This window comes from Salvelinus namaycush, chromosome 27 (assembly GCF_016432855.1).
Source record: "Salvelinus namaycush isolate Seneca chromosome 27, SaNama_1.0, whole genome shotgun sequence".
Taxonomy (NCBI): Eukaryota; Metazoa; Chordata; class Actinopteri; order Salmoniformes; family Salmonidae; genus Salvelinus; species Salvelinus namaycush.
In genome coordinates, this window is record NC_052333.1 from 33036690 (window position 1) to 33064448 (window position 27759).

Below are 27759 nucleotides of genomic sequence, written 5' to 3' on the forward strand. Positions count from 1 at the left end.
AAACTGACTATCCTACCGATCCTCGACTTCGGTGAAGTCATTTACAAATTAGCCTCCAACACTCTACTCAGCAAATTGGATGCAGTCTATTAGTGCCATCTGTTTTGTCACCAAAGCCCCATATACTACCCACCACTGCGACCTGTACGCTCTCGTTGGCTGGCCCTCGCTTCATATTCGTCGCCTAACCCACTGGCTCCAGGTCATCTAATAAGTCTTAGGTAAAGCCCCGCCTTATCTCAGCTCACTGGTCACCATAGCAGCACCCACCCGTAGCACGCACTCCAGCAAAATTCACTGAAGCTAGAGACTCATATCTCCCTCACTAACTTTAAGCACCAGCTGTCAGAGCAGCTCACAGATCACTGCACCTGTACATAGCCCATCTGTAAAACGCCCATCCAACTACCTCATCCCCATACTGTTATTTTGTTTTTTTTGCTCCTTTTTCACCCCAGTATCTCTACTTGCACATCCATCTTCTGCATATCTATCACTCCAGTGTTGTTTAATTGCCAAATTGTAATTATTTTGCCACTATGGCCTATTTATTGCCTTACCTCATCTTACCTCATTTGCACACACTGTATATAGACTTTTTCTATTGTGTTATTGACTGTATGTTTGTTATTACATGTGTAACTAACTCTGTGTTGTTGTTTGTGTCGCACTGCTTTCCTTTATATTGGCCAGGTCGCAGTTGTAAATGAGGACTTGTTCTCAACTAGCCTACCTGGTTAAATAAAGGTGAAATAAATAAAACTGTTTGACCAAATCACGGTTTTAGCCAGCAAACAAATAGGACGTTTTTTGAAACTTTTGAATGAGGTGACCATGTAATGATGCGACCAATACATTTTTCTTTACTCGCACCGCCAAGTCAGTGTCACGAAATGTGACTAAATGGTCGCAGTCTGGAGCCCTGCCCCTTGACATACTGTAGCTATATTGTAATATTTTTGCTGACGAAATACTTGCACCCCAGCGAAACCCTGTCAGTGTTGGATATCGGCATTGACGATGCAATAGAGACTCAAAAGTATATCCAGACGGGCCTCCCTCTCTAATTGGAGCCTGTCACTACAACTTTGAGACAATTTTTTAAAATATATTTTAATTTGTCATAGTGCCCTGGATATAGGATCTGGCTGCGTTTACACAGGCAGCCCAATTCTGATCTTACATTTTAGTAATTTAGCAGACTCCTATCCAAAGCGACTTACAATTAGTGCATTCATCTTAAGATTGCTAGCTGAGACAACCACATATCAATCATAGTAAGTCCATTTTCCCTCAAAGTAGTTGTTATTTTGCAATGATTTGTTATATTTTTGACCAATTGAATCTTTTCCCAATAATTGGGCAAAACATCAGAATTGGGCTGCCTGTGTAAACACCACCGACTTCGCCTCAACCAGAGAATCATTAGCAACGCATTTTTCCATGCAATGTGAAGCTCACTTTTTTTTTTATCTCTTCCCCATCTTTGTGTGTGACTGTGTGTAGGTGGCGTGGCCAGAGCTGATTGCCATCAGGAAGGCCTGTATCAGCTTAGAGGAGGACTACCGACCGGGCATCACCTACATCGTGGTTCAGAAACGTCACCACACCCGCCTCTTCTGCTCAGACAAGACCGAGAGGGTGAGTGGAGACCCATGTAGAGCAGGGGTGTCAAACTCCGTTCCTGGAGGGCTGTGTGTCTGTGGTTTTTGATGGGAGTTCCTAAGCAATTTAACTTTTTAAATGATCTATCAAGTACATGGAAGGAGTGAAGACACGCAGCCCTCCAGGAATTGAGTTTGACACCCCTGATGTAGAGGTTTAAATTATCTGTGGGTATAGGATCAGATTACCCAACTGTAAGCCATTAAGGGGATGAAATCTCTGACCCTGTATCTGTGGTTAGGGGCAACGTCTACAAACAGTACTTCATGAGGGAGGGCATCGAGGGCTGTGGCAGTGTTCCAATACTTTTTAAATGCACCTCTCCAACCACATATCCTTGGCGTAATCTCTGAGCTGGCATTTCACTGGATTGATGATTTAGACACAGCTGAAGTTAGAGGGGTTGCAACAATAGCCCCTTTTTCGACTAGCACTCCAGCATGTCTTTCTGTAATCACAACTCTCTCCCCCTACAGGTTGGAAAGAGTGGCAACGTCCCAGCCGGAACCACGGTGGACAGCACAATCACCCACCCCTCTGAGTTTGACTTCTACCTGTGCAGCCATGCTGGGATCCAGGGCACCAGCCGGCCCTCCCACTACCACGTCCTGTGGGACGACAACTGCTTCACGGCCGACGAGCTCCAGCTGCTCACTTACCAGCTGTGCCACACCTACGTCCGCTGCACCCGCTCTGTCTCCATCCCCGCGCCAGCCTACTACGCCCGGCTGGTGGCCTTCCGCGCCCGCTACCACCTGGTGGACAAAGATCACGACAGGTAATGACGAATGTGGCAAGGCACATGGCCAGAATACTGAGGGGTATCACAGATAAACAGGAAACGTTATTTTAGTCAGAACAGACACGAATGGACTGTATTAGCTGCCCTATATGTTCGATTTATATCTGCAACATTGTGTGTCTAGCTTTTACTGAATATACCATTTTTGTTTGGCAAATACATTACGGTACATGATGTTCAATATGACTACAGTTGGTGGAGCCCAACAGTAGTGGTTTTGTTCTTTTTCTCTTACGTTGTCATGTATCTGACCCGTCTCTCTCGTCCTGTTCTGCAGTGCGGAGGGCAGCCACGTGTCGGGCCAGAGTAACGGTCGGGACCCCCTGGCCCTGGCCAAGGCAGTCCAGATCCACTATGACACTCAGCACACTATGTATTTCGCCTGAGCCCTGTGAGCAGTTCTGTCCTCTATCTCTCCTCTCTCTCTATTTGCCAGTCTCTCTATCTTTCTCTTGCGTCTTGATGTGCACCAAAACGGTTCGAAGCCAGTGAAGTGTGCCAGTGGAGTATTTTCCTTTTTGGAAAAACGACATCCGGCGTTCCCGATCGAACCCGCCCTCTACCAGCAATCAGGCCCCGGGAGACCGTTGGGGTTTCCGATGCACAGAGAAAACCACAAGAAAACACAAGTTGAGACATTTTTTGGGGGGAGGGAGGGGTTGTTTATTTTTGAATGTCTCTTTTGTTTTTAAAAGATACACTGAGCAATGGAGTGGACTGACGCCAATTGTCAGTGGCAGCTCTTAGCTCTCCCAGCTAAGCAGGACTCTGTCTACTTTTTACCTCAAAGCCCCTTTGGGCGAAAATCTGTCACAAGTTCTTGGGTTGGGGGGGGGGGGGGTTTGGAGAGGATCTTTTGAGAATGATATATATATTTTTTTTTCTTTTTATGATTGTGTTTTAACTGTCTCCTTTTCTTCAGTCTTTTACAAGCGAGGTCACCTGGGTATCCATACCCATTACTCTTCTCCCATTTAGCGAAGAATTAAGTGCTTGAGCGTGTGCGTGTGTGTTTGTGTATATACGTGTGTTTCATGGCAGGCCACTGAATTGTAAAGGGAAAATCAAGAAAACTGCTGTAAAATGCCTCAGATTTGATGTTTTTTTTAAAATATTCACACATGACATATATATATATATATATAAATATTTACATCTATAGAACAGATTGAACAATACAGGCTTCACAGAGGCCGGTGGGTGTATGTGTAGCAGTAGCAACCGTGGTTTAGCCCATGTGACTGACTGGGCATTGGGACCTATTGAATGGTTGAGAGCTTTTGCGGGGTTACGACATTGGGCTAAGCCGCCTTATTTGGTGCCCCGTGTGAGGAAGGGGAATCATCCCTTAAACCCGTTTGTCTGAATGGTTATGACATTGTTGGGGCGGAGCACGGTTTTTTAGCAAGGCGCTAGTCGTCTGAATTGTTCGGAGGCGGAAAACCCATTCGCTTAACTTTTGGGGTCTCCTTTGCTACCGGCCAATTCATTGCACTGACCCGGGACGCTAGGCAAGCAACAGAGGGCACTCTCTCTTACCTTTTTATGCATTTATACATCAGAATCAAAAAGCAGAATTTGTAAGAGTTTAATATAAAATTGTTTTGTGGCTAATCTTAACTGTTGTTCAGACTTAGTAGTTATATTTGATGTTGTTCTTATCTACGATTATGATAATTATCAGACTGGCAGCAATTGGATGTGTAGTTATGAGATCAGGGTAAGAGTGGCTGGGTTTAGATTTGGACACTTTGGTAGCATTCTGGCCTACGGTGGAGGGAGGCAAAGGTGTATCGGTTTATGCTCCCTTCTGCTCCTCAGTGACGTAGTAGGGAAGGCTTTGGCCATGTTCTCCAGTAGGAAGGATCTCTGTTGAGCCATCACCGTTACCCCTGACTGGTAAAACAGGAGGCAGAAGAGTACTGTTGGCAGCAGGGGGTTTCGGTTTGAATGGAAGGAAGGTGACAATCAGAGCTGGCATTAGGAAGAAACTGGGGCAGAGCGAGTGGTAAAAAGAAGTATGCAATAGGCAATGAGTAGAATTTTTAGAACTTCATAATGTGTATCTATGACGGTTTGTGTGTATTTGAACAAGTATATCTATTCAAGTCTAAACTTATGGCGTTTTTTAATATTTTTTATTAAGGTTTTGAACACCGGATATGAATTGACATAAAGCATAAACACTGCCCATGGACCTAAGAACACCTGACCAGTCACGACCACGGTTAAAGATCCTATTTAACCAGTCGTGGTTAAGGTTATTGTCGTGCAAGGCCGCTGCCACTCGCGGTGAGGATGGGAGGGGGGAGGTCGACTGCGGCACACCCACTTCGTCAGGGGGGGTCGGCTCAGCGAAAAACCCTTTCGTAATAAACCATCCGTAAAGCAGCAGGTTTGCTATGAATGAGTTTGAGCGCCTACCTGTCGAGGGCTTGGGCGCTGGCCTGTGGGAGTGAAGCATGGTGGGGTTCCAGGCATTGCATGCAATACGTTTGAGGGGCTGAGCTGTTGAAGACAGTTTTCCTACGGGGCAAGGGGGCTGCAAGAGAGCCTGGTGTTGTAAACATCAGCCTGGTGTTGTAGTCTGTGGCCCTCTGTGGGTGTGACCAGACTGGAGGAGTGTGCAGGATAGGGGGGTGGTCCCCTAGCAGGGGATCCAAAAGGCGGTGATGACGACTCAGTTTTGAACATATTATCATTGCAAAGCAATATTAACTCTAAATCCAGTTTTCGAATGAGGAAAAATGTATAATTCTTCTTGTCGACTTGGCTGTTGGTCTGCTCTCTGTTGCCGTTTGTGTTTATGTAACTTGTTTTTTTTGCCTGTATCAATCAGTGGGAATGTGCATTCGGTGGAATAGCTCTTTAGGCTCTGAGAAAAAAGAGAAACAGGTAAAAACATTTAGACTTTTCTCACCTGCATGCCAGAGTACTGTCCCTAAAAAAAAAAAAAAAATCTTTAATATCAAGAGACAGAAGGAGAAGAAAAATTGGGTAAATGTTTATGAATTTAGTGAGACTGTTTTAGGCTAGCAATATTGTCCAGTCTCTTCAAGATGTATTTGAAAGATTCCTACACAAATGTCAGTAAAAAAACGGAGGCACAGGCCACTGGAGGTTGAGCGTTCGAGCCTTTGCGTCGTGACCCGAAGACAAACGAGGTACTTTCTTCAAACGTGGGCCCGGTAAAGACTTGACCCCTCGCCCCCTCACAGGCCCCAGTGTAGCGTCCATTTAGGCCTCCACTTCCTGGTTTGTGCCCCTGCCACGCCTCTCGGGGCTCCCCTGTCTCGTGGCGCCACCCTGCTGGCCACCCACACAAGCGCACTTCCTCTCTGTGGGGGGCCTCGGCCCAAGGCGTCCACGGCCACAGGAATACCTCTTTTTAACCTTTTTAACGATCCATTCTTTCTGTGCCCCGTTTGAAAGAGAGCATGATTTATTTTTTAATTCCTCTTTGATATATCTACAGATTTGTTATTTGACATTGTAAGTGTAATTACATTTTTTTAGTTCTTTATTCTGGTGTGTAGCTCTGCTGTTTTCTGCTAGTGGTATGAGCTGTGTGACTGTCCAACAGCAATAGAACAGTTCCCTGTCTGACCTGCTGGGGAGGGGTGGGGCTTCCTCAGGCCCCTCCCACAAGGGTGCCCAATCACTCGCTGTATTGCTATGTGACATGTTTAAACTTTTTTTTTTTTGCCTGCAGGGAATATTTGTTATTGTGCAAAGTAATAAATTGGTATTTTATGCCTATATCATACGCTGGTGTTTCCCCTCTTTATTCCTTATTTTTATCCCAACACCACACATGACACAAAGGGAAAACGCTAGTCTTCTATTCCATTTTCTAATATATTCTTACTAATAAATGTGTTGAGTGATTACATGCATAGGCCAGTAGATGGCATCGTTTTCTCTGAGCAGGGCAGGTCTGTTATCAGCTCATTGGCTGACAAATAGCAGAGGAGATGGGACTCCTGGAAAAAACCCTCCCTATTCACAGTTTAGGATAACCAAAGATAAGAAGCTGTCTCTTTGACAATGCCACTGTATCATGTTCCAAAGATCAAATTAAAATCTGAAGTCTCTAGGGTACTTGACAGCATTTGTTGACTTGGACAATAAGTAATGTGGTCAGCTGATCTATTTCAGAGATGAATACACTCAGGGATGTCCATCTTAAATCAATGAAAACCTGGCAATATATTTGTCAATCATTTCTTTTGACTTTCGTGTGTGCTAATGATTCCAGTGGATTTCTTACGCTGTGGTATTCATCATATGCAGTACCACAGGTTAACATGTCTCATTCACAATAGACAGCTATCCATTGCTTGTGCTCCTCTCTCCTCTGCTCTCATTGTATCATTACCCCTCCTTCCATTTCCTATGTCCTGTGCTGTTGTCATGACCACCGTTGTCAAGGAGAGGTCCTACTCACACAAGAAAGGAAACTCAAACCGCGGATCTGGTTGCCATATTTAATTCATCAACATAGGCACACCAAGGTTCAATGATGTAGTGAGCAGAAATAAAAATTATTTGTTCTCTATCACAGTTGGGCTATTGGCCAGTATACACAGTTACACCTGTAACTGAAGTCAGCAGTAAATTGTAAATCCATTGATATAATCCATAAAGTGGGATATCCGCCAATGATATGCAAGACCAGTTATTTGTGACCATAGACAGTTTATCCAAGAGTGAAAGAATCAAACTACCTCAATTTATACATTTTATAAATTAAACGTTTGAGTACATTTTAATAGTACTTGTTTAGGTAACACCACTGCTCCATTTCCTTTGATGGAAAGTGAATGCTTACACCTGACCTGTATTTCTCATGTGGGTGTTCAGCTTTGTAGTCCGGTTCATTCTGCTCACACAACATTCACTCCACCTAGCCCCCTTTTTAGCCGTCTCTGCTTTTTGTCTGGGGGGGTTGCAGCAAAAGGAAGAGTTGTAAATGCTCCTTTAGAGACGCGTAGAGCAAAGCAGAGCATTTAAGCCCCATTGTAGAGGCCCTCTGGATTGTCTTTGTTAATTGACCCACCAACAGATACCACTCTCTCTCCCTCCCCCTGTACTGTCTCGTTCCCTCTCTCTCTCTTTCCAGGCACACAGTGTTGCTCTCACAGGTTGACAGTAAACTGAGGTTGTTCTGAAGATGGGAGGGACGGACTTACTGTTCCACTTACCTGGCAGTCTGACTAAGTGGTCTTGCCTACTATCAACCCTAACACCCGGATTGGACTGACCCAATTGGGTTTGTGTGCGGGGGGGGCAGCAAGCTGAAACTGCGTTGAGTCTGAAGTGGCCTCGGCAGGCTGAGCCCATTGTGACGAAGACACTTCAGCAGGCGCCAGCGGCAGCTGAGGTCTGCAGCTTCATTTTCCAAGGCTTTGTTCTCCAAGACACCGTAACACCATTTAAGCTGTAGCGGTGAAACTTTTTTGCATCAACCATCAAGCTTTGGTGCATTTGGAGGCATAGTTTGGATGCACTTGGACAAAGGTCATTATTGGACCAAGCCTTATTTGCGGTTTATCAAGACATCAGCCTTTTTGCTTACCTTCTGTGGACCTTTTTGCTCATAGGACTGTATCAGTTGTTTTTGACTTCCAGCGATAACATACATCTTCAGCGACGTCTCTTGATCGAGTATCAGGTTTTATTGGCATGACCCATCTAGGTAAGGCCACACCAAACCTATGGGGTAATAGACACTTTTCCTGTAATCAGCTTGTGTTAGTGTGAGGTTACAGGGCCAGAGCTGCTGACATCCAATTGTACCCTACCCACAAACCCACTGGGCCTGATGGTGACGTTTCTGAAGCTCAATCAATCGAAAATAGGGGAGCTGCCACAAGTGGCTGCACAGTTATTGGTTCTTAAATAATTCATCAGTTCAATAGATAAAGAGGGAGGAAAGCAATTGAGTCTTCTCTCCCTCTACCACCACCTGTCACTCCGATCACTGGGGGGGAAAAACCTCAAGTAAAAAAAATAATAATAATTAAAAAAAGCTAAATTGAAGACATCTGACCAGATGTTGAAAAGAAACGGAGACATAAGAAGCTTGAGAAAGGAAAGTAGTTTCAGAAAAGGACAGTGAGTGACTCAAATTCAGGATTGTGAAAGGCCCAGACAAAGCGGGCAGGTATAGCAAAGAAGTGGGCCTTGAAGTGAGAAAGAAGACATCGACAAGGGTAAAGGTCAGTTTCGGGTGGTCAGAAGACATCGAGAGCAGCCGCCATGGTCAACACAGGCATGCAGCTGATCAGCTTCACCTGCGCGGTGACAGGTTGGGTCATGGCCATCGCTGTGACGGCCTTGCCTCAGTGGAAGGTGTCCGCCTTTATCGGCAGCAACATCCTCACCTCCGAGATCAAGTGGGAGGGCATCTGGATGAACTGCATCTACCAGACCACGGGCCACATGCAGTGCAAGACCTACGACTCCATTCTGGCTCTGCCCCCGGACCTCCAGGCAGCTCGTGCCCTCATGTGTGTGGCAATTTTTCTGGGCTGGCTGTCCTGCACAGTGTCCTGCTGTGGAATGAAATGCACCACGTGCGCTGGCGAAGACCGCCGCGCCAAGGCAGGCATCGCCCTCTCCGGCGGCGTGCTATTCATCCTGACGGGCCTGTGCGTGCTGGTGCCCGTCTCCTGGACCGCCAACACGGTGGTCCAGGACTTCTACAACCCCAAAGTGCCTGTCATGTACAAGCGAGAGCTGGGCCAGGCGATCTACCTGGGCTGGGCATCTGCGGTTATTCTGATGATCAGCGGGGCCGTGCTGAGCAGCACCTGCCCCCATATCGAGAGCGGAGGACGGGAGTACCGCCGGGGATACATGGGCCGGAGCTTTCCGAACACGCGCCCCTCCCCCCTCGCACCTGATCCTCCGAAACCTATCACCTCCAACAGCGTGCCCTTAAAGGAATATGTGTAGTCCAGAGAAAAGATGTGAAGAAGAATGTCAACGGGTTGGAGTATGGGAAGAAGCAAGGTTGAGAACGAGAAGAGGAAGTAGAAGGCTGGAGAAGGAAAAACTGTGACTGTAGTGGAGGTGTTGTGACTTGGAAGGTTTTGAAGATGTGAAGCATTAGATTTGAAACTCTACTCTGCAGCTCTCTCACGTTCTTCTACCGTGATGCATTTTGATGTAGTGTAAATATTTATTTCAAATGTATTTTTTCAACTAAATGTATTTTGTGTGTGTGTATATATATATATATTTGAGACTTTCCATCATGCCTATCATTATCCGCCTCATGTATTGGCTTATTGACTTCATTACACATTTATTACACTGTGATATTTGGTATTAGTGCATGGACAGATCACAATACTCTGCCTGGAAGACACGACATCAATCCCCACAAACATCTTTAAGATATTATGGTTTTGTGACTTGTGGCGTGAAGATTGGAGTGATATCTTTCTTTCACAATTCTTCTCAGATGACTATTAAATCTGTGAAATAAGTCAGTCTCGGCACTACGTCATTGAGTTTGAATAAGTCAAAATTGTAAAAGAATAAACGGATTATTCCAAGGGTATTTTAATAAGTTTGAACTTTTTCCTTCCATATGTTTTAGTTCATGACAAACTGATGATGTTTTGTAGTTTGCCCAGAATATTGAAGGTGTCATGTTCTCAATGTTCAGCTGTGCACAACTCCAAACAGAAAGGGTTCCCTTTGCACTTAGTGATGGATCAATCTAGCCCTCCTATAGGCTGTTAAGAATTCCTGTCAAATTAATTGTATCTTTCAGGGCAGCAAGGGCAAACCGTGTGAGCTGAGGAACGGGGAGAAGGCAGCCATCCTGAATAAACCAGATAGTTGGAGAAAGAACATGTGTTAAAATGTTATATATATATTTTTTAAATTCATTGTTTTTCCACTGAATTTATTTTCGCTTAGTCAGAAGTTCTACTATTCTAGCTCAGAATATCCACAAAGCATCTCAGAGTAGACAATTGGCCATAAGTGCTGAGAATAGACATTTTACTCATTCTCTTATGGGTAAAAATAAAAGCAATGCGTGAAGCCTCTTTAGTCATAAGTCACACCTAGTCGACAGATATTTAGGACACCTCATGAGCTGTCCTAACCAGTTAAGTTACCAGCAGGTGTCTTGATCAATAACAACAACAAAAAAATGCAGTGAGTTAGCGGTTTACTGCGACACATGCAATTGCTTTGGATTTGATCGTGTTTTCTAATTCTATATCGTCAATCCATAAATTATCTAGATCTACAGTACATGCAACAGTATCTCTTGTGGCTTTACCAATGATTTCACATGAGGCCTATTTCACATGATATGCCTAAATACTTAACAAATAGGTGAAGAAATAAATGTATTTCGATTATTGAATTACATTGTTATTTCAAGTTATCCCTTTGGAGTGCAATACCACGTTGTAAAAAAATATGCCTAAATTGGGCACTTGAAGGAATCTAAAGACTGTTAACTTTGATTGTGTTCGATAAAAATTATAGACCTTTCACGAGTTGTATGCAACATTATTGGCAAGTGACTTGAGGCCGACTGTGCCAAAGCGAATTCGTTTTTAAACGGGAGTGACGAGTGTTTTGATATAACGGCAATATTGTCCAAATGATGCTTTTAACAACCATCAGAATTGGTAAAAAAAAAAAGGTTATGCATGCCAATATATTAGGCGATAAGAGAAGTGATTGTGTCACGTGAAATTACATCAAACGTTTTCCCATTGCAACATTAACATGTACAGTCACATTCACCGTGGTTGTCTGAAGCGTGCTATACAGTTCACAGCTGGCGATGCCTCATTGCCATTGTCCCCCCCCATCATTTGCAACAATGTCAATGGGTGTCATCACTATCTTTCCTTTGCGGTACCTTAAACTGTCGTGATTACCAGCTGAGAGTTTGTCTGGGCATTGTCTTAAAATCCTCTTAAAATCTACTCTGAGCTGGGAGGTTTTTGGGGGTTTTAAAAACAGTTTTTATCAGGATTCCTAGGACCTTTATCTGAGATGCTTTGTGAATAAGGCCCTGGTCTTTGTTGTTGTAGCAGAGCTCTGTGACAATTCTAACATGCTCTGTCTACCTCATGGTCCTCTGCCTTGTTCACATCCAGGTGCTCTGCTCCTATCAGACACATCCAAAGACAAAGTCTAAGTCAACCCGAACCCAGTCTGTTCCTTTACCCTTCAACCCATTACTGTAGACCGTCTGAAAAGTAGAGAATCACATCCACCGGGTAGTCCTCTTGCGAACATCTTGTAGTTCTCATTTTACTAGGACTCAATGAAAAAGGACACTTTAAAACAGTGTATCTGAAAGAGGATGCAGAATAACTACATTTGTTTATTAAATTCAGTGCGGGTAATTACAGTGCCTTCAGAAAGTATACACAACCCTTGACTTTTCCACATGTTGTTACAGCCTGAATTTTAAATTGATTACATCGAGATTGTGCCACACAATACCCCATAATGTCAAAGTGGAATTATGTTTTTAGAAATGTTTACAAATTAATAAAAAATGAAATGTCTTGCATCAAAGTATTCAACCCTTTTGTTATGGCAAGCCTAAATAAGTTGGAGTAAACATGTGCTTAACAGGACACAATAAGTTGCATGGACTCTGTGTGCAATAGGATTTTAACATGATTTTCAAATGACTACCCCATCTCTGTACCCACACGTACAATTATCTGTAAGGTCCCTCAGTCAAGCAGTGAATTTCAAACACAGATTCAACCACAAAGACCAGAGGGGTTTTCCATTGGTTCGCAAAGAAGGGCACCTATTGGTAGATGGTGCAGTTACAGTATTAACTACACTTTGGATGGTGTATCAATACACCCAGTCACTACAAAGATACAGGCGTCCTTCCTAACTCAGTTGCTGGTGTGGAAAGAAACTGCTCAAGGATTTCACTATGAAGCCAATGGTGATTTTAAAACAGTTACAGAATTTGATGGATCAACAACATTGTAGTTACTCCACAATACTAACATAAATGACAGAGTGAGAAGAAGGATGTCTGTACAGAATAAAAAATATTCAAAAATATGCATCCTGTTTACAATATGGTACAAAAGTAATACTGCAAAAAATGTGGCAAAGGAATGTACTTTTTGTCCTGAATTCAAAGTGTTATGTTTGGGGCAAATCCAACAACACATCAATGAGTACCACTCTTCATATTTTCAAGCATGGTGCTGGCTGCATCATTTTATGGGTATACTTGTCATCGGCAAGGACTAGAGTTTTTTTTAAATAAAAATAAATGGAATAGAGCTAAGCACATGCAAAATCCTAGAGGAAAAACTTGGTTCCGTCTGCTTTCCAACAGACACTGGGAGACAAACTCCCCTTTCAGCAGGACAATTATCAAAAACACGAGGCCAATTATACACTGGAGTTGCTTACCAAGACGACATTGAATGTTCATGAGTGGCCTAGTTACAGTTTTGACTTAAATCGGCTTGAAAATCTATGGCAAGATTTGAAAATGGCTGTGTAGCAATGATCAACAACCAACATGACAGAGCTTGAATAATTTGATTAAGAATAATGGTCATCTAGGTGGGCAAAGCTCTTAGAGACTTACCCAGAAAGACTCACAGCTGCAATTGCCGGTGATTCGAACATGTGCCACACAATACCCCATAATGTCAAAGTGGAATTATGTTTTTAGAAATGTTTACAAATTAATAAAAAATGAAAAAGCTGAAACCCAGGTGAGGGTGAAAGACAGTCAATAGACATACTTGTCGGGGATTGTTTGGCGAGTAATCTGGCTAGCCTAGCTATAACATTACATTTAGCGGGCTATCTAACGTTACCTTGACCAGCAAAAACAGAAACACTTAACCGCTAAAACACATGGACTCCGGTAGAAATCTACTCAGTGGTGAGAAAAGCATGGAGCCGAATTTATCAAAGTAAGAAAGTGCCAATAGCATGGCTAATCTCATGACGGAGATACGGAGTCTAGGAACAAAAATGGAAAGGAAGATGGACGAAATTAAGTTGAGTATTGAAAAAGGAATGAATAGTAAAGTTGACAGTTTACGTGCATCTTTGGAGAAAGCCATTCAGGATAATCATACAGCTTTGCTGACTCAACTGGAGAATAATAACAAGCAGCTACATGACCACATACAGTAGCTCTTGAAGTTGGACGTCTGGAGTAGAGGTCGACCGATTATGATTTTTCAACGCCGATACCGATTATTGGAGGACCCAAAAAAAGCCGATACCGATTAATCGGCCGATTAATTTTATTTTATTTGTAATAATGACAATTACAACAATACTGAATGAACACTTATTTTAACTTAATATAATACATCAATAAAATCAATTTAGCCTCAAATAAATAATGAAACATGTTCAATTTGGTTTAAATAATGCAAAAACAAAGTGTTGGAGAAGAAAGTAAAAGTGCAATATGTGCCATGTAAAAAAGCTAACGTTTAAGTTCCTTGCTCAGAACATGAGAACATATGAAAGCTGGTGGTTCCTTTTAACATGAGTCTTCAATATTCCCAAGTAAGAAGTTTTAGGTTGAAGTTATTATAGGAATTATAGGACTATTTCTCTCTATACGATTTCTATTTCATATACCTTTGACTATTGGATGTTCTTATAGGCACTTTAGTATTGCCAGTGTAACAGTATAGCTTCCGTCCCTCTCCTCGCCCCTACCTGGGCTCGAACCAGGAACACATCGACAACAGCCACCCTCGAAGCAGCGTTACCCATGCAGAGCAAGGGGAACAACTACTCCAAGTCTCAGAGCGAGTGGCGTTTGAAACGCTATTAGCGCGCACCCCACTAACTAGCTAGTCATTTCACATCGGTTACACCAGCCTAATCTCGAGAGTTGATAGGCTTGAAGTCATAAACAGCTCAAAGCTTGAAGCATTGCGAAGAGCTGCTGGCAAAACGCACGAAAGTGCTGTTTGAATGAATGCTTACGAGCCTGCTGGTGCCTACCATCGCTCAGTCAGACTGCTCTATCAAATCATAGACTTAATTGTAAAATAATAACACACAGAAATTACGAGCCTTTGGTCATTAATATGGTCGAATCCGGAAACTATCATTTCGAAAACAAAACGTTTATTCTTTCAGTGAAATACGGAACCATTCCGTATTTTATCTAACGGATGGCATCCATCAGTCTAAATATTCCTGTTACATTGTACAACCTTCAATGTTATGTCATAATTATGTACAATTCTGGCAAATTAATTACGGCCTTTGCTAGGAATAAATGGACTTCACACAGTTCGCAATGAGCCAGGCGGCCCAAACTGCTGCATATACCAGGCAATATTAACTAAATATGCAGGTTTAAAAATATATACTTGTGTATTGATTTTAAAGAAAGGCATTGATGTTTATGGTTAGGTAAATTGGTGCAACGACAGTGCTTTTTTCGCAAATGCGTTTGTTAAATCATCACCCGTTTGTCGAAGTAGGCTGTGATTCAATGAGAAATTAACGGGCACCGCATCGATTATATGCAACGCAGGACAAGCTAGATAAACTAGTAATATCATCAACCATGTGTAGTTAACTAGTGATTATGTTAAGATTGATTGTTTTTTATAAGATAAGTTTAATGCTAGCTAGCAACTTACCTTGGCTTCTTGCTGCACTCGCGTAACAGGTAGTCAGCCTGCCACCAGGCTCCTCGTGGAGTGCAATGTAAGGCAGGTGGTTAGAGCGTTGGACTAGTAACCGGAAGGTTGCAAAAACGAATCCCCGAGCTGACAAGGTAAAAATCTGTCGTTCTGCCCCTGAACAAGGCAGTTAACCCACCGTTCCTAGGCCGTCATTGAAAACAAGAATGTGTTCTTAACTGACTTGCCTAGTTAAATAAAGGTGTAAAAAAATCGGTGTCCAAAAATACAGATTACCGATTGTTATGAAAACTGAAATCGCCCCTAATTAAATCGGCCATTTCGATTAATCGGTCGACCTCTAGTCTGGAGACCCGTGTAGAATTCCTAGAATCTGGGAGAATAGGCGCTGCCAAAACAACAAAGTTCGACCCAGACGTGTCTATAATAGTGTCAGGACTGACAGTTGATGAAAACAAGGACATAATCTCCAAAGTGAACCAGTTGATATCGGTAGGCCTTGGCTGAGAAACAGAGGTGATTGCAGTTGAGAGGAAGAGGGAGAGAGGTAAACGTCCCGGGTTGGAGGTGGAGTGTCGGTCTGTGGAGGAGAAAGTGGCTCTGTTATGGAAAAAACAAAAGCTGCGAGACCATCCTGATTATAATAAAGTCTTCCTTCGATCAGCCAAGTCCCACACTGATCGCCTTATAGAACTGAACGTCAAGACGCTGCTGAGAGAAATACCAGGAGGAAATTACTATTTTGTCACAGGAAGCGGACGGGTCATGAAACGAGATCAACCAGAAGGACAACACGGACAAGGGGTGGACAGACCTACTACATACCGAGGGGCTTCCCATCCCCTACGAGATTCGATTTCAATCGCACATTGGAATGTTAACGGATGGACTACACTGAACAATAAATTACGAATAATAATACTAAAATCCTTAAACCCAGACATTATTTCAATAAATGAAAAGCATTTGCGTCGGCAAGAAACTATTGATATTGAAGGGTATGTATGGTATGGACACAGCAGGAACATACACGTGAAAGGGAATATGTGTAAATTCTGATATGATGAAAGCATATAAAATGTAAATTATTGATAAAGTCATAGAAGGAATTATTGGTTTGCGCTTTGAACATAGGGAGTTAGATTGTTTTGTTGTGTTTTCATGCTATTTGTCACCTGAACAGTCCACATGGGGTAGAGATAGTCATTTATATAGTCATTTGTTAAGTCAAGTATACCTATATACAGAAGCAGATGCTATTTACATATGTGGGGATCTTAACAGTTGAATTGGGAGGTTAGATGACTATATAAATGATATTGATGATAGTCCATCATGGGTTGAATTCCTTTGTGACTCTAAAATAATTCCTTTGTGACTCTAAAATGTGTATCATTAATGGAAGGATATGACCCTTTAAGCGACAACTTTACATCCATATCTGGCAAAGGAAAAGCTGTGGTGGACTATACGACTGTCTAGAATAGAAACTTGTTTGGAATTTAAGGTGTTATCTCCTATACAGATGGTTGAAGAATGCGGATGTTTTGACTTAATTGGAGAAAAAAGTAGACTTCCTGAACACTCTCTTTTATTTATGATATTTTCTGTTGGCCACGAACTTTCTCAACCAGGTATCGCTGTGCATCACACCGGGCAAAATATACATACCCCGCATAGGCCTAAATGTAAGAAAAGAAATGTCCCAAATGACTTTCTATGTTCTGAAATGGCATGTAGAACTCCAGTGGAACTCATCGAAACTCTGGAAAGATGCCAAGAAACAACATTTGATTTAGATTTTGTGATATTATATATTCTGAAAAATGTGAATAAAGAATACAAGCCGAACAAGCCGTATTGGAATGATGAGTTAAGGCATCTATGGTCAGTAATAGGACATAAGAAAATTCCAATGGAAGCGCAGGGGGGGGGGGGGGCTGAATTCTGATATTACACGGGTACTTAAGGAGTGGGAGACGGGGTTTGCTAGTTTGTTCTCAGGTAACGAAAATGTGACATTTTGAGGAAGATATTTATAAAGACATATGTTCTCTGAGAACTAAACTGGAAAATACAATATTAGATCCCTCTTATATACAGTTGAAGTCGGAAGTTTACATACACCTTAGCCAAATACATTTAAACTCAGTTTTTCACAATTCCTGACATTTAATCCGAGTAAAAATTCCCTTAGGTCAGTTAGGATCACCACTTTATTTTTAGAATAATAGTAGAGAATTATTTATTTCAGCTTTTATTTCTTTCATCACATTCCCAGTGGGTCAGAAGTTTACATACACTCAATTAGTATTTGGTAGCATTTCCTTTAAATTGTTTTGGGTAGCCTTCCACAAGCTTCCCACAATAAGTTGGGTGAATTTTGGCCAGTTCCTCCTGACAGAGCTGGTGTAACTGAGTCAGGTTTGCAGGCCTCCTTGCTCGCACACGCTTTTTCAGTTCTGCCCACAGATTTTCTATAGGATTGAGGTCAGGGCTTTGTGGTGGCCACTCCAATACCTTGACTTTGTCCTTTTGAAGTATGCATGGGGTCATTGTCCATTTGGAAGACCCATTTGCGACCAAGCTTTAACTTCCTGACTGATGTCTTGAGATGTTGCTTCAATATATAGCCACATAATTTTCCTTCCTTATGATGCCATCAATTTTGTGAAGTGCACCAGGCCCTCCTGCAGCAAAGCACCCCCACAACATGATGCTGCCACTCCCGTGCTTCACGGTTGGGAAGATGTTCTACGGCTTGCAAGCCTCCCCCTTTTTCCTCAAAACATAACAATGGTTATATTTTTGTTTCATCAGATCAGAGGACAAAAGTATCTTTGTCCCCATGTAAAGTTGCAAACCGTAGTCTGGCTTTTTTATGGCGGTTTTGGAGCAATGGCTTCTTCCTTGCTGAGCGGCCTTTCGGGTTATGTCGATATAGGACTCATTTTACTGTGGATATAGATACTTTTGTACCCGTTTCCTCCAGCATCTTCACAAGGTCGTTTGCTGTTGTTCTGGGATTGATTTGCACTTTTCGCACCAAAGTACGTTCATCTCTAGGAGACAGAACGCGTCTCCTTCCTGAGCGGTATGGCGGCTACGTGGTCCCATGGTGTTTATACTTGCGTACTATTGTTTGTACAGATGAACGTGGTACCTTCAGGCGTTTGGAAATTGCTCCCAAGGATGAACCAGACTTGTGGACGTCTACAAAAAAAATTCTGAGGTCTTGACTGATTTCTTTTGATTTTCCCATGATGTCAAGCAAAGAGGCACTGAGTTTGAAGGTAGGCCTTGAAATATATCCCAGGCATACCTCCAATTGACTCAATTAGCCTATCAGAAGCTTCTAAAGGCATGACATAATTTTCTGGAATTTTCCAAGCTGTTTAAAGGCACAGTCAACTTAGTGTATGTAAACTTCTGACCCACTGGAATTGTGATACAGTGAATTCTAAGTGAAATAATCTGTCTGTAAACAATTGTTGGAAAAATGACTTGTGTCATGCACAAAGTAGATGTCCTAACCGACTTGCCAAAACTATAGTTTGTTAACAGGAAATTCATGGAGTGGTTGAAAAACGAGTTTTAATGACTCCAACCTAAGTGTATGTAAACTTCCGACTTCAACTGTATGCAACCCGTATTTAAATGAGGAGCTGTCTGTGGCAGAAGTTAAGAAGGTGATTGACGCTGCAAAAAATGGGAAAGCGTTTGGTATTGATGAACTGCCTGATGAGATTTTAATTTAATTAATTAATTAAATTAATTGACGTCCTATATGATTTGCTCCAAATGTGTTTTGAGTACAGTATAATGCCATCCACTTGGTATAAGTCTATAGTGAATCCCATTCCCAAATCTTCAAAAAAACGACCCTAGAGTGCCACTGAACTATAGAGGCATACGTTTATTAAGTACGGTTTATAAATTATATTCATCCATCCTCAACAATAGGCTAATTACATTTTCTGGAGGACCAAAACATTCTGGTGGAAGAACAAAAGGGTTTTCGTAAATCCAGAGCCTGTATAGATCATATCTTCTCGGTCTGTACAATAAATAGATTACATGAAGAGAAGCCTACTTTGGCATGTTTAATTGATTTCCAGAAAGCTTTTGATTTTGCAAATAGGGATCTTTTAGCCTATAGTTTGTTAAAGACAAGGGATTGATGGGAAATTTTATCAAGCAATCTAGTCTCTTTACAAAGTACTAATTGCTTGTGTGCGTGTTAATGAATATCATACAGATTGGTTTCCCACACCCTCGGGCGTAAAACAAGGAGACACCTTATCATCGACTGTCTGCTTTGTTTATAAATGATTTGGCAACATAAACTAAACAGTTAAATATTGGAGTAAGATATGATGAAATGTTAAGTACCATTTTATATGCTGATGATATTATTTTGATGGCAGAAAATGAACAAGACCTGCAGAACATGTTATTATGTGCAGTCAATTGGTGTAAAAGATGGGCGAGATGTAAATGATTAACCAGACAAAAACACAGATAATGACTTTTAGAAAACCACCACTAAGAGAAGTGTTTTTCAGTTTTGTTTTGGTGAAGACTTTCTGAAGTTTACTAGCATTCATAAATATTTGGGTCTTTTTATTGATGAACCTATTACCTTTCTATATGGAACATCTGCCCTGGCCGACTCAGCAAGTAGAGCTCTTGGGGGAGTTATAGGACAAACAAAAAAACTCAAAAGATATTGGTTATGCCACGTACTCCAAACTGTATCAGACGTGTGTGTCCTGTTCTGGACTATTCAGCAGGAGTGTGGGCTGCTAAGAGGTATTTTAAAAATGAACATGTTCATACCAGAGCAGTACGTTACTTTTGAGGTGTACACAAGTTTGCAACTATACCTGAAATAACAGGGGACATGGGCTGGGAACCCTGTGAAGTGAGATGGTAGGCGTGTATGGTGAGAGTTCCGACTTCAACTGTATGTATGTGTATTATTGTACTGCTCTAGGGATGTAATTATTGTTTGGATAACCTTATTGACTATTATGTATTGATATATTGTATTTTTTTCACTCTTTATGTGATGCGCAATGCAGAGAACGCCGGAAGAAGAATGATCATTTAATTATCACAGTGAATTATTATAGTATTTGTTAATGTGTCAATTAATCCCATAAGGGATGGGTTGCCAATTGGCGATTTGGCACGAAAATAAAATGTCATTCATTCATTGTATTGACTCAGGATGTGAATACTTATCTAATCAAGATATATTAGTGTTTTATTTTTCATAAAGTCTTCCACTTTGACAGAGTATTTTGTGTAGATCGTTGACAAAAATTACAATTAAATCCATTTTAATCCCACTTTAACTACAAAATCGGCAAAAATTCAAGGGGTGTGAATACTTTTTGAAGGCACTCTTGGGAGCAGTTTCCAGAAGGGAGAGGTCATCAGCCCACAGTGTCTTTCTCACACAAATCAACAATATGACAACCTTTACCAAATGGTAGATTTCAAGATTTATAATGCCACAAACTGAAGTGACGCGTTTAAGCATCAAGCCTTCCTCGGCAGTATGCAGTCTAGTGGCATGCTCACAATGACAATGTATTGTGCATCCTTAGTAATGGTACAGTAATACAGTGACACAGAAAGGAAACTGTTGACGATAGTAACGCCCCGCATCCTGAAGCCACTCCAACATGTCAGCGTCGGATGGAGCGACTGCAGATCTCTGGGTGTCTATATAGCAAGGGTGTCTATATTCTGCTTATACAACAGGAACGCACCAGACACCTGATTACTGATAGCATCTCGCACAGACTGGAGATAACACCTGTTAGAAATAAGAGGGTCATCTGTGGTTACAACATGTTTTCAAGCTCTTTCATGAGTTTATGGAGTGAGCTATCATGTATCTTACATTTTGTCCACTGCCTGTAGGAGCTTGAAGTGAAGAAAGACGCTGGTGCAGATCAGGAAAGGTGTGAAGAGAGGTGTAGGCGATTTGGGTCTTTTGAAACGCCCTTCTATTTTAATGGTTTCACTTGGTTTCCAAGTGAAACCATTAAAGGCTTGCATTCAGCCAACACTGAATTCCATAATGTCTTGATTGTTCTCCAAGCTTACTTTTTTTTTTTCAATACTTGGTAAAGCGACAATAACGCAGGCCTCCTAGTTTACATTCAGGACAAGTGACGTAAACATGGACGTTCTTCGAAATTATATGTAAAATAATGACGCCTAGCAAAAGCGTATCCTTATTGGCTGATCTCCGGCATTTTCTGCGTCTGCGTGTAAATTTGAAAATTTCGCCAACTGGAAAGAGAGGGAGCAGCAGGATTAACTCGCTAACTTGAACATAAAGAAAACATCGCCAGGTAAATCATAATGAAATTATATTTGTCAAACAATCTCAATGTTTAGATTAACATTGCATTGTATGTATTTCAAATCTGAAGTGAAACAGTAATTTTTTAAACGGAGTAGCTTCAATCTGGCTAACTACTAACGTTAGCGATGCATGGCTAGCTAACGTTCATGTAGCCTAGCTAACAACATTTCTGGAAAAGGGCTAACTAACAGTAACTAGTTAGTGCTACTACTAGCAACATTTTACCTGTTTTGCAAGCCCAAGCACGATTACTAATTTAGTGTACGTTACCAATGTACAGAGTCATGGGACGACCAAAGAGGACGACCAAACAACGTAAAAACCCCAAGTTGGACAAATTGGAGGCTTTTCTCGAAGATTTCGACAGTGAGGGTATGGATGACAAAACATGTAGATGCAAGTTGGCTGCTAGCCATTAACGTTATATGAACAGAAAACGTTTGTGAATTCACTTTGGTGTAACTTATCCAATCACACGTTGTCTTTGCAGTTAAAACCGTAGTTGAAAGGTTGAAGGAGAAGACAAACAGCCTCCTGAAAGATGCAGACAACTTCTACAACATGGCTGTGATCAAGCTGCCGAAGGCAGTGAGACAGATGAACTGGCTTGAGCATTGTGGTAAGTTAGCTGGCTAAGTGAAGAAGCATGCACCGGACTGTTCTCTCAGCTACCGCACAGCAAGCGGTACCGGAGCGCCAATTCTAGGTCCAAAAGGCTCAACAGCTTCTACCCGCAAGCCATAAGACTGTTGAACAGTTAATCAAATGTCTACCCGGACTATTTGCATTGACCCCTCCCCTTTTGTGCTGCTGCTTTTTAATTTAATAAAAAAACAAATAAACTAGAAGTCATTTAAGAACAATGGTATTTACAATGACGGCCTAGGAACAGTGGGTTTAACTGCCTTATTCAGGGGCAGAACGACAGATTTTTACCTTGTCAGCTCGGGGATTCGATCTAGCAACCTTTCGGTAACTGGGCCAAAACTCTAACCACTAGGCTACCTGCTGCCCCACTCACTGTTTATCTATGCATTTACCCCTCTACCTACATGTACATATTACCTTGACTAACCTGTACATTGACTCTGTTCCGGTACCCCCTGTATATAGCCTCACTCGTTATTTATTTTATTGTAACTTTTTTTGCCCGACTTTTTTTGGGTAAAAATGTGTAAATATTTGTACTTATTTTTCTTAACTGCATCGTTGGTTTAGGGCTTAAGTAAGCATTTCACGGTAAGGTCTACACCGGTTGTATTCGGCGCATGTGACATAAAATATGATAACATTTTTATTTGGCGAAAGGTGGGTTCGAGATATGTTTTATCTGACAAACTGACACTTCTCCTTCATCCCTTCAGGGTCAGAGAAACCAAAGTCACCCGTGTCACCAGTGGAGGATGCCAAGGTGGGTTTTCTAAATTAAAATAGAATATTTCATAAACTGTTGGTTTTAAGTCAGGCCATGGCTTTGACACCACAGAAAATGCCACCCAGCCAGAGTCGCTCTTCACTCTTATTTGTCTACTTCCAGAAAGTAGAGGAGGCTGCCCAAGTGGAGAGCGTTATGGCTGAAGTCCATACTATTCCCCCTAAGACTGTTCAAAAAGGTAAGTATTTGCTATATACCAGTTGTTATAGGTTATGTGTCTCCTTTGAATCCCACTGGATGTTAAAGTTACTCTGCTCCCCTCTGCAGCAATGTTGAAAAAGGGTGGAGCCAGGACAAGTTCAGAGGATGAGGAGAACACTATTACGGCCACAGGGAAGAAGGTTAGTGCTGTATTTTTTTTGGCACGGTTAGGGAGACTTACCGTGTGTTTAGTTTCAAAGACTCAATGTAGTCCTCAATAGCCTCCTTTCTTTTAGGCATTTTGCATTTTATTCCAAATTATAGCCCAAGTCATTATTAGTACCAAGCCCATGTCTAGCTCAAGCTGAAGACTTGCGCTGTTGCCTCATGGCCTATTTCTTCTCTATTTCTCAGGGTAAATCAACTAGGAAACCTCCAACGTCGAAGAGAGCCAAAGCACTGTCAGTCAACAAGCGGAACTCGTCCATCAGAAAGTAACACCCTTTCAGCCGGAATCTGCAAATATTTTAGCATGTGTTAGTGTGTGTTTTATGGATGTACGCAAATGACTTGCTGATATTAATTTGCCACTTGTGTTCAGGTCCAGTAGGAAGCCACTGGTCACTCCTTCCAGGAACATGTTGGACAGTTCCCTCATGGGCCCTACCCCTCTCATCACACCACGCTTCGACTCCAGGTAAAGTGGCTGTAGGGAATGTTCTGCGGCTTGTCCGTGACAATTTTTGCCTAAACCTGGTTGTTGTTAGAGAACGGTCTATACAGTCTTTTGCCTAGTAAAATGTTCCAGTTGGGGGACACACAGGCCCTCAAAGCAACATTGGGTACCACTGTGCTAGTGGACACTGCTTGACTTGTTGTCATCATATATCCCAGGCTTCCCAAGACACCAGCGGTGAGGATACCCCGCCACAAGGAGAGGGTTTACAGTATCTCGGTCAACGGCTCCCCCATCTCAGGAGGCGGTAATGATATCGTCATCAATGTCCCTGTGGGTAATGGAGAGGTAAGCAGACTACCATCAATCAGCCTTCCATTTTTAGACTGATCCTTACTGAACAGTATGCACGACTATCTGACTTGGCTAAATACCCTCACTAACCCCTCTGACTGTTTATGTTACATGTGTACAATTATTTCCATGACATAATTCAAGAAAAAAACTATTTTGGATTGACCAATGTAGACATTTTCAAATATATGCAACTTAAGTTCTATATCATGAAATTTCAACCTGAAAGAATTGTCATCAGCACAATGCTGAGGGAATCATATTTGAGTCAGAAAAAGATACTCATATGTTAGTTAAGATATACAAAACCTTGCAGAGAACCTATCCAACTGACAATCTCTAAGGAAAAAAACAAAATACTATTGCAACCAAGACTTAAAAATAACTGATATTGGCAAAAGATGGAGACAGCCTATAGGGAGGAGGTCAGAGACCTAGCAGTGTGGTGCCAGGACAACAACCTCTCCCTCAACTTGATCAAGACAAAGGAGCTGATCGTGGACTACTGGAAAAGGAGGTCCGAACACACCCTCATTCACATTGACGGGGCTGTAGTGGAGCGGGTCGAGAGTTTCAAGATCATTAGAGCATTAGTGAGGTCGAGCTCTGTTGTTGGGCGAGCTTTACACCACTCCAGCCGACGCTTGGCATTGCGCATTGTGATCTTAGGCTTGTGTGCGGTTACTCGGCCATGGAAACCCATTTCATGAAGCTCCCGGCGAACTGTTCTTGTGCTGACGTTGCTTCCAGAGGCAGTTTGGAACTCTGTAGTGAGTTTTTCAACTGAGGACAGACAATTTTTACATGCTTCAGCACTCGGTGGTCCCGTTCTGTGAGCTGTGTGGTCTACCACTTTGTGGCTGAGCCGTTTTTGCTCCTAGATGTTTCCACTTCACAATAACAGCACCTACAGTTGACCGGGACAGCTCTAGCAGGGCAGAAATTTGACAAACTGACTTGTTGGAAAGGTGGCATCCTATGACGGAGCCATGTTGTTCGTCACTGACCTCTTCAGGAAGGCCATTCTACTGACAACATTTGTCTATGGAGATTGCATGGCTGTGTGCTCAGTTTTATACACCTGTCAGCAACGGGTGTGTCTGAAATAGCCGAATCCACTAATTTAAAGGCGTGTGTTTTTATTTTATTTTTTATATATCTTTAAAAAATATATATTTTTTTTAAGTACTTGTCGACATGATTGATTGGCACATTTCCTGTGTGTTAAGATAAAGTTCCTCTGCTGACCTGAGTATTTTTGGTTCCAGTGCATTCAGCTGCTGGCCAGTCAGATGGACACTGTGGACCTGGGACAGCTGGATGAGACAGCCATGAGGAGCATCCGTCTGCTTCAGGTATGGTCTTCACCAAATAGAACTATACAATATGGCCATATCCATATGTCCTGCTTCTAACAGAAGAAAAAGGGATGCATTATGCGTAACCGTAATAGCAGTTGAAAGCGAACAGGTTATGGAGAAATCTCCAAATGATGTACAGTAAAGATTACATTTGCACATCAACGGTCCATTTACATATCTGGATCGGGGTGTGCCATTTGAAAGCTTATTCTTCTGCCAACATGACTAGCTACGTGTCAAAATAAGAGCGAATGTTGAGCTTTCACAAGGCACTTTAGAGAAAAGCATTGTCATTTTGGTTGGCCCAAACGGGAGTTATGTGTGTATTCAGGTATATCTTTCATGGCAACTTCTCCTCACAGTATGTGCTCATTTTGTTCAGGACAACCCTGAATATAACGCCATGCCATCTTTCAGTACTGTAAATGGTATGCATTTTGTTATAAAAAATGTGAATTGCACATTGTATGGTTTTTATAATGCGGTATATATTATAATCCTCCACCAGTCTTCTTTCAGAACACATCCATCATGTTTATTGAGCAGTTTTGAAGTGGATTTCTTTGTCAAACCTGTGTAAACAGTATCCGTTACCATAACTCACGTTCACTTCTCTCTCCACAGAACCGCCTCACAACACTGTGTGAATCCTCCGAATGACCTCTTCACCTCCTGTCTTTTTTTTTTTGTACAAGAACCACCCCACCCCCCCCAAAAATGTCTCTGTATATTTCTCTTTTAATAGATAGTTGTTAATAGCTGTCAAGTCTGCTTTTGTGTAGTTATCTTAGCGGTCTTTGTTGTTATGGTTTAAATGTTTTAAAATGGATGCCAAGCACGCGAGACTAAACTTGGAACAGGTTATTTTTCAGGGATGCAGTCTTCCATATAAAATGTCAAGATTTAATGAGCGACATTAATAAACCCTAACTACACTTCCCCTCAAATAGTCTAACATGTTTGAAAGTTACTTGTGTGCCCTGTGAGTGAAAGAGAAGGATATGCTGCATGCTTTCTTCTCATCAATAACACTTTGTCTGCCCTCTTGTGGTTGAGGTGTGCCAGTTCAACTTGTACTGTACCGTGTGGATGAGGAAATGTTCGAGGTCCATGCATTTTAGATTTATTCAGTGAAATTTGACAATACTTTTGTTTTTAATGTAAATATGCCATTTTGTTTACTTTTCTCAAAGTAAACTCTTTCAACTCTCTCTGGTGAATGTCTTTTATTTGTGTGGTGGAAGTTGGGGAACCACTGCTTGATGTTTGGGGTGGTTCTTTGTAGCCTAGATGAAGATCCTGGGGTCGTACTGGTGATACAGTACAGAAATACAACCACCTTTTCATGTTTTCCCATTGTCATCATCGCTTCAACATGCTGTAATCAGACAACTAGACAATACTGTTTGCCTGCTTAGATTCCCTGAGACACCTGCTCATTTGTGTTTCTGGAGTGTGCATTATTCATGAAGACTCCAGGTAAATCAAGTTCCCCTGGAATTCAATTTGTCGCTAAGTATCAGTTTGACAGGATTATGTTCCACGAGATGCATTGTATTTGGATGTTTAAAGTGTACAGTAGACAATGAGCTATGGCTTCAGATGTTTCCATTAACTCTGGCTGTCACACTGGTCACAGCAGAAGGAGCCCTGCCACGGAGTTACAAAAATATGGGCTTGTAGAAGCTTGATTAATGTGTGGGTTGCCAGACTGCTTAAAAAAAACAACTCTTATACCACCATAGCAGGGATTCAATCTGCCGCGTTGTCAAACTCACTGCACTTATTTTAATGGTAATTTAGTTGGGGGAAAATCAGAGGAAGATGTTCAAGAAACAACTCCAGTTCTTTGTAGAATGAAAAACTAAATGTACGGGAACCATTGTTAAATTAAGTTACTCAATGGGGAGTTGAAACGTAGATGAGTGACAATCCAAAACATCAGATATCCTCTTGTACAAAAAAATAAGACCAAAAGCAGGAACTGATGAAACATCCCAATTCATAGCAATATAAATTGCATAATGGTAGGTAGGTTTTAGGCTTGGTTCATGATCAAAATGTTGAAATTAGTAGATAAATTGCTAAATTAATGTTTAAATAACTAGCCATAACTTTCCCTGGAACTTTCTGTGTGGCTTTTGGCACAACAATTACCCATATTGCACCACCCCTTTGTTAGGGTTTAGATTTGGTATTTGTTGTTTAAATGTAGGCAGTTCAAGACATTGCGTACAGAACACATTTTGTGTGCAATGTGAGTAATACAAAATTC

General features: G+C 41.8%; 3 protein-coding genes across 8 annotated transcripts in view; all 3 read left to right on the forward strand.

The window, feature by feature from the left end:
• The window catches only part of ago4 (argonaute RISC component 4), a 41644-nt gene extending 35411 nt beyond the window's left edge, over positions 1-6233 (forward strand). For all 6 annotated transcript variants that reach the window (XM_038966030.1, XM_038966032.1, XM_038966033.1 and 3 more), the window contains exons 15-17: positions 1507-1641; positions 2142-2443; positions 2745-6233. In XM_038966030.1, coding sequence (XP_038821958.1) covers positions 1507-1641; positions 2142-2443; positions 2745-2853 — 546 coding nt within the window. In that variant the 3' untranslated portion in view covers positions 2854-6233. The remainder of the gene's footprint in view (positions 1-1506; positions 1642-2141; positions 2444-2744) is intronic.
• A 2495-nt stretch (positions 6234-8728) lies between these two features.
• On the forward strand, positions 8729-9427 carry LOC120022182 (claudin-7-like). Its single transcript, XM_038966062.1, has one exon. The coding sequence runs from the start codon at positions 8729-8731 to the stop codon at positions 9425-9427; it is 699 nt and encodes a 232-aa protein (XP_038821990.1).
• Positions 9428-21411: 11984 nt separating this feature from the next.
• On the forward strand, positions 21412-26695 carry cdca8 (cell division cycle associated 8). The gene is made up of 11 exons (XM_038966058.1): positions 21412-21503; positions 21798-21889; positions 22008-22136; positions 22882-22928; positions 23055-23130; positions 23220-23293; positions 23508-23587; positions 23695-23790; positions 23988-24117; positions 25392-25478; positions 26109-26695. The coding sequence occupies exons 2-11, from the start codon at positions 21802-21804 to the stop codon at positions 26142-26144; spliced, it is 843 nt and encodes a 280-aa protein (XP_038821986.1). The 5' UTR covers positions 21412-21503; positions 21798-21801; the 3' UTR covers positions 26145-26695.
• Positions 26696-27759: the final 1064 nt, after the last annotated feature.

What these genes read in the sequence shown, in the direction of transcription:
- cdca8 (XM_038966058.1), top strand. Translation starts at nt 21,802, where the DNA reads ATGGGACGACCAAAGAGGACGACCAAACAACGTAAAAACCCCAAGTTG. An exon ending in CACCAGTGGAGGATGCCAAG is followed by an intron (nt 22,929 to 23,054) that starts GTGGGTTTTCTA and finishes GTCTACTTCCAG; the next exon opens with AAAGTAGAGGAGGCTGCCCA. An exon ending in GGAGCATCCGTCTGCTTCAG is followed by an intron (nt 25,479 to 26,108) that starts GTATGGTCTTCA and finishes CTCTCTCCACAG; the next exon opens with AACCGCCTCACAACACTGTG.
- LOC120022182 (XM_038966062.1), top strand. Translation starts at nt 8,729, where the DNA reads ATGGTCAACACAGGCATGCAGCTGATCAGCTTCACCTGCGCGGTGACA.